The 6811-nt window shown below is 33.4% G+C and overlaps 1 protein-coding gene across 2 annotated transcripts; it reads right to left on the bottom strand.

Annotated features, from left to right (window-relative positions):
• Positions 1-1998: 1998 nt before the first annotated feature.
• LOC100527343 (uncharacterized) lies at positions 1999-3924 on the bottom strand. Of its 2 annotated transcripts, none has more exons than XM_006588352.4 (4): positions 3704-3924; positions 2992-3151; positions 2830-2896; positions 1999-2716 (listed from the first exon to the last, which is right to left on the bottom strand). In XM_006588352.4, the coding sequence occupies exons 2-4, from the start codon at positions 3129-3131 to the stop codon at positions 2396-2398; spliced, it is 528 nt and encodes a 175-aa protein (XP_006588415.1). In that variant the 5' UTR covers positions 3132-3151; positions 3704-3924; the 3' UTR covers positions 1999-2395.
• Between the last annotated feature and the right edge of the window lie 2887 nt (positions 3925-6811).

The raw sequence follows: 6811 nt of genomic DNA, 5'->3' as shown, positions 1-6811 counted from the left end.
TACATGGAAGACCTTTTTGTAGTCATTACTATTAGTCAACGACAAGTCAAATGGCATCTTCCGAAGATATCGGTGAGCATAGTTTGCCAATTTGGACGAAAGCTACGCCCATCATCTAGTGTTAGTCCGGTTAGATAACCATCTTCGTCCATCAAGATAATTCCTTTCAAGCCTTTTAATGCATTTCCACCAGGCAAAAATATATATTTTGTTTTTCATAATTTGTTTTTTTCCTTACAAATCTTGTCTCTGTAAGGATGCAAATGCAACATCGCAGTGGAATTAAATCACAACTAGCTACCAACGTAATGGTATATGTGAATGAGTATGATTAGTTCCAAAGCTATTTTTTATAAATTTATTATAAAAGCCAAATAACGAATTATAATATGTAATATGATAAAAAATGCAAATATAAGAGAAAATTGAGTTACTTTCAGAAAAAAAGAAGAGAAAATTGAGTTGTAAAAGAGGGAGTGGGATGAATATAGTTACTCATAAATAGGATATGAGTTTAGACTAATGTTCATTTTCATATGTACATCTTCTAAAATAATGTTCCTGAACTTAGAAATGATCAAGGTCAGTTTATGATGGCTAAAACTTGTAGGTCATTGCCTATGATGCTAGTTCATGAAGGGGGAAGCTACAAAATTTATTGTATGCAATCTACTGGACCAACGAACTAGGTATGCAGAAGTAACTATTTGAGTTGGATTATAAAATGGTGGTTGATAATAGTTTGACAACATCTTCAAGTCTGGCCCCGAAGCTATCGTTCAAGAATGCAGGGAACTCCTTTTTATTAATCCAGTTTTTACTTTTGAGTTTGTGAGGAGTCAAGATGTATACAATGTAGTTATTCATATTCTTTCTAGGGTTACCACATCTATTGAATAGTCTCTTTATTTTTTTTATTTTTTTTTATAATTATGCTCTACCATGTATCAAGACCTACCTTGCACTTGAATTAAAAAATATTATGTTATATCCTAATTATAAAAAAAAATTGTTGGACATTTAACTAAAAATATTCCCAAACAACAAAATTTCTAAACCCGACTTAATAGTCAGTTTCAAAAATATATATTAGACAGAAGTATAATATATAATTTCAGAAGATTAAGTGTATTTTTTTTTCTTTCAATATTTTAATTAATGCACAAACATGAAACAAGATAGAATCATACTCATCATAATTTTTTACAAAAACTACCAATAAAAACAATATTACATAATATTCTTATAAATATTCTAATATTTTATAAAGTAAATATTAAAATTAAATAAATTTAATATCTTATATCTTATAACAATAAAATTTACTGAATTTTTCTTTACTGAAACATAACAATTTGTAGAAGAGTTCATGAAAAGAAAATTATGCTAAAATTGATGAATAATTTTTTCAAAAATACTTACTAGTATTAAATATGAGTTCAACTAACAAGCAGTTCCTCTCCGTGCTTTCAACCAAACAAAACGGTTACGTTAAGAACGAGGTCAACAGATTCCAACAGATCTGTGACTGTGACCATACAAAAAACCACAAGCGCGTGGACAGAACACCCAAAGCGACCTAACAGAACAGGTTAGAGTTAGATGAATGAGACCGCCATAAAACCCCTTTTTTATTTATTTATTTTCCTGATTGCCATATAACCTTTTTGCTTTGTCGTCTCGGCAAGAAACAATCACTCGCGCCGCCTCATCTCAAATTCCATCACTGTTTAATCTTTTTAATCCTTCGCGTAAAGCATAAGCAAAGACAGCTATCCGACGCAGAATTTCAATCAAATAAATTAAAAGTCATTGTTATCCGACAGGCAAGAAAGAAACACAAACCAGCCTTTTCTTTTTACGCAGTAAAACTTTGCTCATGCTTTTCACATTTCAAAAAGACCCATGAACTGAGAATTCTCAAAACAAACCATTCCTTTGTACAGATTTTGCTTCTTAAGCCGCTACTAATTACAATTCAAGGAGAGAGACCCATCATAAAAGAAAATCAAAATGAAATATTCTCCATCCTCAAAAGACTTCTACTTACAAAAAAGAGAATGGTATTTTTCCTTAGACACTACTAACATAGGGCACGGGCGAAATCTAATTAACACCCAAATCAACCCTCTATCATTATTTGGAGGCTAGACAATATTTCTCTACACAAGACACACTATTGACATTTACATGCACTGGCCGATTAACTGAACATATTTACAAACAGACACAAGATAAAATTTTATCTCTTCCTCTAGATTCAACTCTCAAGCATCCAAAATTACTCTTCTCCGTAGGGTATTATATTGTATGAAGGCTCATCTTCTGTGGTTATGTTTATATGTTGAACTGAATCCTAATATCAAAGAGACGTGTGGCGTGTGAGGAGGGTGTTCTAAGCCAGAGCCGGGATGCTGCAATTTCGCCTGTCCCTGTCAAGGCAATCGAACCCCTCAATTCTCACAGCAGGATTGTTACCAAAATTGGCTCGGACACACCCTCCCTTCCTTGCAGAGGAAGAGGGAGACGGTGGCAGACCCGACGCAGCAGCCGGAACCACCACCCACGACGGTGGGGAGAGCGGGGAAAAATTCTCATCCCCAAATCGAGCATCCTGAATCAAAGGGTTAGCTGCTCTACTCGGCGGCGACCCGCAGAAAAATGGGGGCGACGAGGTTACCACTGGCCATGATTGCTCTACATCAAAATCACCATCCTGCAAAACCCATAAAAACAATTCAATCTAAGCACAACCTTCGATCACAAATCAACAAGTTAACCCAAATCATACAGTCCATGATAAAATAAAAAATATCAAAACAGAATTACCTTGGTAAGTAAGTTGTCCAAAGGATTTGAACCAGACGAGTTTGAATCACATGGCTCAGCCTGGCAACTGCAAAGAAAAAAGAGTACGCAAAGCTGAATAATAATAATAATAATAACAAGAACAATATTAGAATTAGAACAAGAAGAACAAATTAATTATACCTGAGATGCCAGTAGAAGGGTCTAACAGGGGGATCGTTCACGGGGAAGTTGAAGAGGCCGAGGCGGCGGGGCTTGGGGCAAACCACGCTAATCTCATCGTGGGATGGAGCGACGACGTTTTGGACGGCAAACTGCTTCATCTTCTTCCTTGGATTTCTATCTATATATTTAATTAACAACTAAAACCTGTTATAATATATAGCAGAAGCCACAAATTAGAACCAGGCAGCCATCAAACGAAAATTCAAAAACCAAAAGGAGTAAACAAATCAAGCGTGTCAGAGCAAATTTATTATTATATTCAACGAGATGGTAAACGTACATGAATATAACTATTAACTATTTGAACAGCTCAAGGCTGAGATCTAATCAAATTCAAAAAACTTAACAACGAAAATTAATTATAATCACGCCTAGAGTTTCTCAAATCTCAACCACCTAGCTCCTATCATAGCTACACACCTCACCTACAGATCTAACTAAAACCATAGAATTATTCACATAATAAAATTTCTAAGTAAATGAAAATAGTTTTATTTGAGAGATCAACAAATTGAGTTAGATCTAGAAAAAGAAAAGCGTTTGGTTTATGTTTTCTAAAATGGATTAGAAAATAGAAATATTGAAAAAGGATAAAAGGAAATCGGTTCCGAGCAGAGATCTGAAAAGAAGAAGAAGAAGAAGAAGAAGGAAGTGGTAGAAGGAGTAGTACCTGTGAGGTGAGGTGAGGTGAGGTTGGGCTTGATTAACTGTACAGAGTTTCTGAACCACAAAGAATTGAAATGAAAGAAAGACGAAGGTGAAGAGAGAAACACAAAGTTGATGGGAGAGGGATGAACTATGGGTTGCAACCACACTTCCTTTATATTTATCTTTTTAATTTGTTTTGGGGGAGATTTTTTTAATATTGTATGGTTAATTCATGCGGGCGGTGCCTCCCGCGATATATCACATCGATTTTCGCACCCTCAAACCCATTCTCTTTCTCCCAACAGTAAAATGATAATTTTATGGGCATGAATGAATTATGAATTATTTAATTAATTATTATTTAGAATATTAAAATGTTAGTACCAGTATGTATGATGGGGAAAAAAAATCTTAAATATCAAGGGATCCGTTGGGAATGAGAATGAGTCTTGTACGGTGGAGCGTTTCGCAACGCTCAACATTTAACCTCGTCCCTACACGTGGCAGCCTCTCAGAGTTTTAGGATGGAAGGTCGGCAAACTGAAACTTTGAAGAGGGCCGGCCCTACGATTCTTGTGAAAAAAGCAAAAAAACACACCATTGAATAATTAGGGGTGTTCATAACTTGCAAATACCAAAGTATATCAGCTTCACTTTTTTAGGGTATCTAAGTATTTATTCTACTTGAACGCATCTTCAATTTGTCTGTCTTTCAAAATCTAATTAATTTTAATAGTGTTCTTTTGGTGTTGGGTACTTGCCCAGTCAAAATATAAGTGTTTTTTCAAAGATTTGGGCAAAACTGAATTTGGATGTTGTCTGCGAGATGAGGAGGGTAACTTTATTCAAGGAGAAGCCTATGCCATTCTGCGAGCTTTGAAATGGTTAGAACAACAACATTTATGAGTGGTATTTTTATAGATCGTGTCAAACGGAAGCTCAACTCTCGTCCAGGCTTTAGTATTCAGTTCGCAAGCCCAAAGGCAAATTATGCAGCTCGGTCTTCTTTAGAGAATCACAACAATAATTGTTTCCATGTAATTCCCTCTTGCATTCAATATGCTATATCAATGGAAATTAGTTGATTTTCTTTTGTTATTTTTTTTTATCATCTTTCACAGACAAAATAAGAAAATTAGTAATTATATTTAATTGGATCAACCTCAATTATTTTTTTTCTCTAACTTATCTTCATTCAAATTTATTATCAGAAATAAAAAGAATCCATAAAACTAAAACCTCAATAAAATTAAAGATATTTCAAAAATAGTACTATTAAATAAGTTAAATTTTTCTTATATTTATTTTTTAGATGACAATATTAAAGAAAAAAACATTTTTTTCTTATGCTTAAGAGTAAATGGATTATGTTCCATTACTAATAACTGTTATTTAAAAATATAAAATTATAAGTGGAATTTATTAAATAAGAAACAAAATTAAAAGAGCATTATAATTTTTAATAAATTTTAACATGTAATAAAAAAATATTTAAAAGAGTGTGTTACTAATATAACAAAAGTTTTTTTAAGTATAACATGGACCTAGTATAATAATTAATTTAGGATGAACTAGGTACTAGTATTAAATTTCTCGACCAAGAACGGACTCTCTCTCGCGGCACTGTTATTGTGTTATTCATTTGAGGAACTCACCTCTCTCAGCTGATGTTTTCCATACACATGCACAAAGTATAATAATTATTTTAAAGATTATATTTAAAATTATTTTTAATTAGTTAATATTATAGAAATCTTAACAAAGTACATGAAGGCATGCTCCCTCTACCTCTTGTCATTTGTCCAAATAGATTCTCCCCTCCCCTCATGCTTCTACCGAAGAAAAAGCAAAAGTCAAAGAACAGAAAGAATGAAAAGAGGATGGAGTATGGACAGATGATGAAAAATACAGAGAGAAATTGTAAAAAAAGAAAGAGGATATGGAAACAAGTTGAAGAGGGCAGTGCTGGAAAGGACTCGAATAAAGATGATCAGATATTGTGACGCGGTGACTTTTGAGCCATTCGAATTTTGACCCTCAAACTGGCCCAAAACATATGGCATATACATAAAATACAAATCGTGGGTTAATGGTTTGACGTATTTGTTGCGATTTGCAAAGCATTTGTCAGCAAATCCATTCCCTAATGTCGTAGTTTTGTACAGATGATATGTTACTAAAAATAAAATAAAAAATCTTGCAAAAATGAAATTAAAAAAGAATATAAAGGAAGACATATTGATGAAGAAATGAAATAATTATTGACAAACCAAGAGACATATCTTTTCTACGCATCTATGCTTCCAAAGCAGTGGGACACTCAATATTTCCATCCGAGTAAAGAAGTGCAATCATATTCTCTAATAACTGTGTCCAGATTTTGCAAATTATTGTCCTTTAAAACCTTAATTATCGGTAAAGTTTATAGCATATGATTCTTTAGTTAAAAATATTATAAAATCTCCCTTGACGTGGTTTACCTTCTGTCATCAACATATTCTAAATTAAATATATTAAAGCAGCTGAGGGTGTCCAAGTTAGGCTTACGATTTGGTGAGAAGGACAATTTTGGTTTGAAAGGATCGGCACGCTTTGGTCCCAAAATCAAGTTGGTGTTCACACAACCACCATGTGTTTGCCTTTGCTTTTGGCAGTGGCTTTAAGAGGAATAGATTCAAAATCAACACTAATGGGGAAGCATTACAAATTATGCCCATGCTTAGAATTACAGAATCATTTTGTTGACGTAAGCAACTTTGTCAAAAAATCTAGTGCGTGTCTTAGCGTCAACAACAATAGTTTATTTTCACGTGCTTGACATCCACTAGTAAGGCATACGGTAAGCTAACAATGATTTGACATCTCAAATTGCTAAATTCTGCTGACCATCATTCAAATTTCAATTATGAAAAATAAATAATCGCAGGTCTTCTTCCACTTTACGATAATTGCGCAGTTTGTTCATCAAGCAAAGTCAATCAAAGCAGTAAAACGACCACAATTTATTTATTTATTTTTTTAAAAAGGAAAAATGCTTTTAAGAAGAAGACTTAGTTGTATAGCTCCATTTTTTTTTCAACTTGTAAGATTTTTATTTGAAGAAAACAGAAGAAAAAGAAAAAGGAAAGTG

The sequence above is a fragment of the Glycine max genome, chromosome 10 (genome assembly GCF_000004515.6).
Source record: "Glycine max cultivar Williams 82 chromosome 10, Glycine_max_v4.0, whole genome shotgun sequence".
NCBI classification, from domain to species: Eukaryota; Viridiplantae; Streptophyta; class Magnoliopsida; order Fabales; family Fabaceae; genus Glycine; species Glycine max.
Note: the sequence above shows the minus strand (reverse complement) of the source record. Positions and strands in the feature narration are given on the sequence as shown.

Bases quoted from the DNA above. Each gene is read 5' to 3' on its own strand.
- LOC100527343 (XM_006588352.4), bottom strand. From the start codon at position 3,131: ATGAAGCAGTTTGCCGTCCAAAACGTCGTCGCTCCATCCCACGATGAG. The intron at 2,897-2,991 runs GTATAATTAATT...TTTTCTTTGCAG, and splicing joins CCCTTCTACTGGCATCTCAG to TTGCCAGGCTGAGCCATGTG. The intron at 2,717-2,829 runs GTAATTCTGTTT...TGGGTTTTGCAG, and splicing joins TGGACAACTTACTTACCAAG to GATGGTGATTTTGATGTAGA.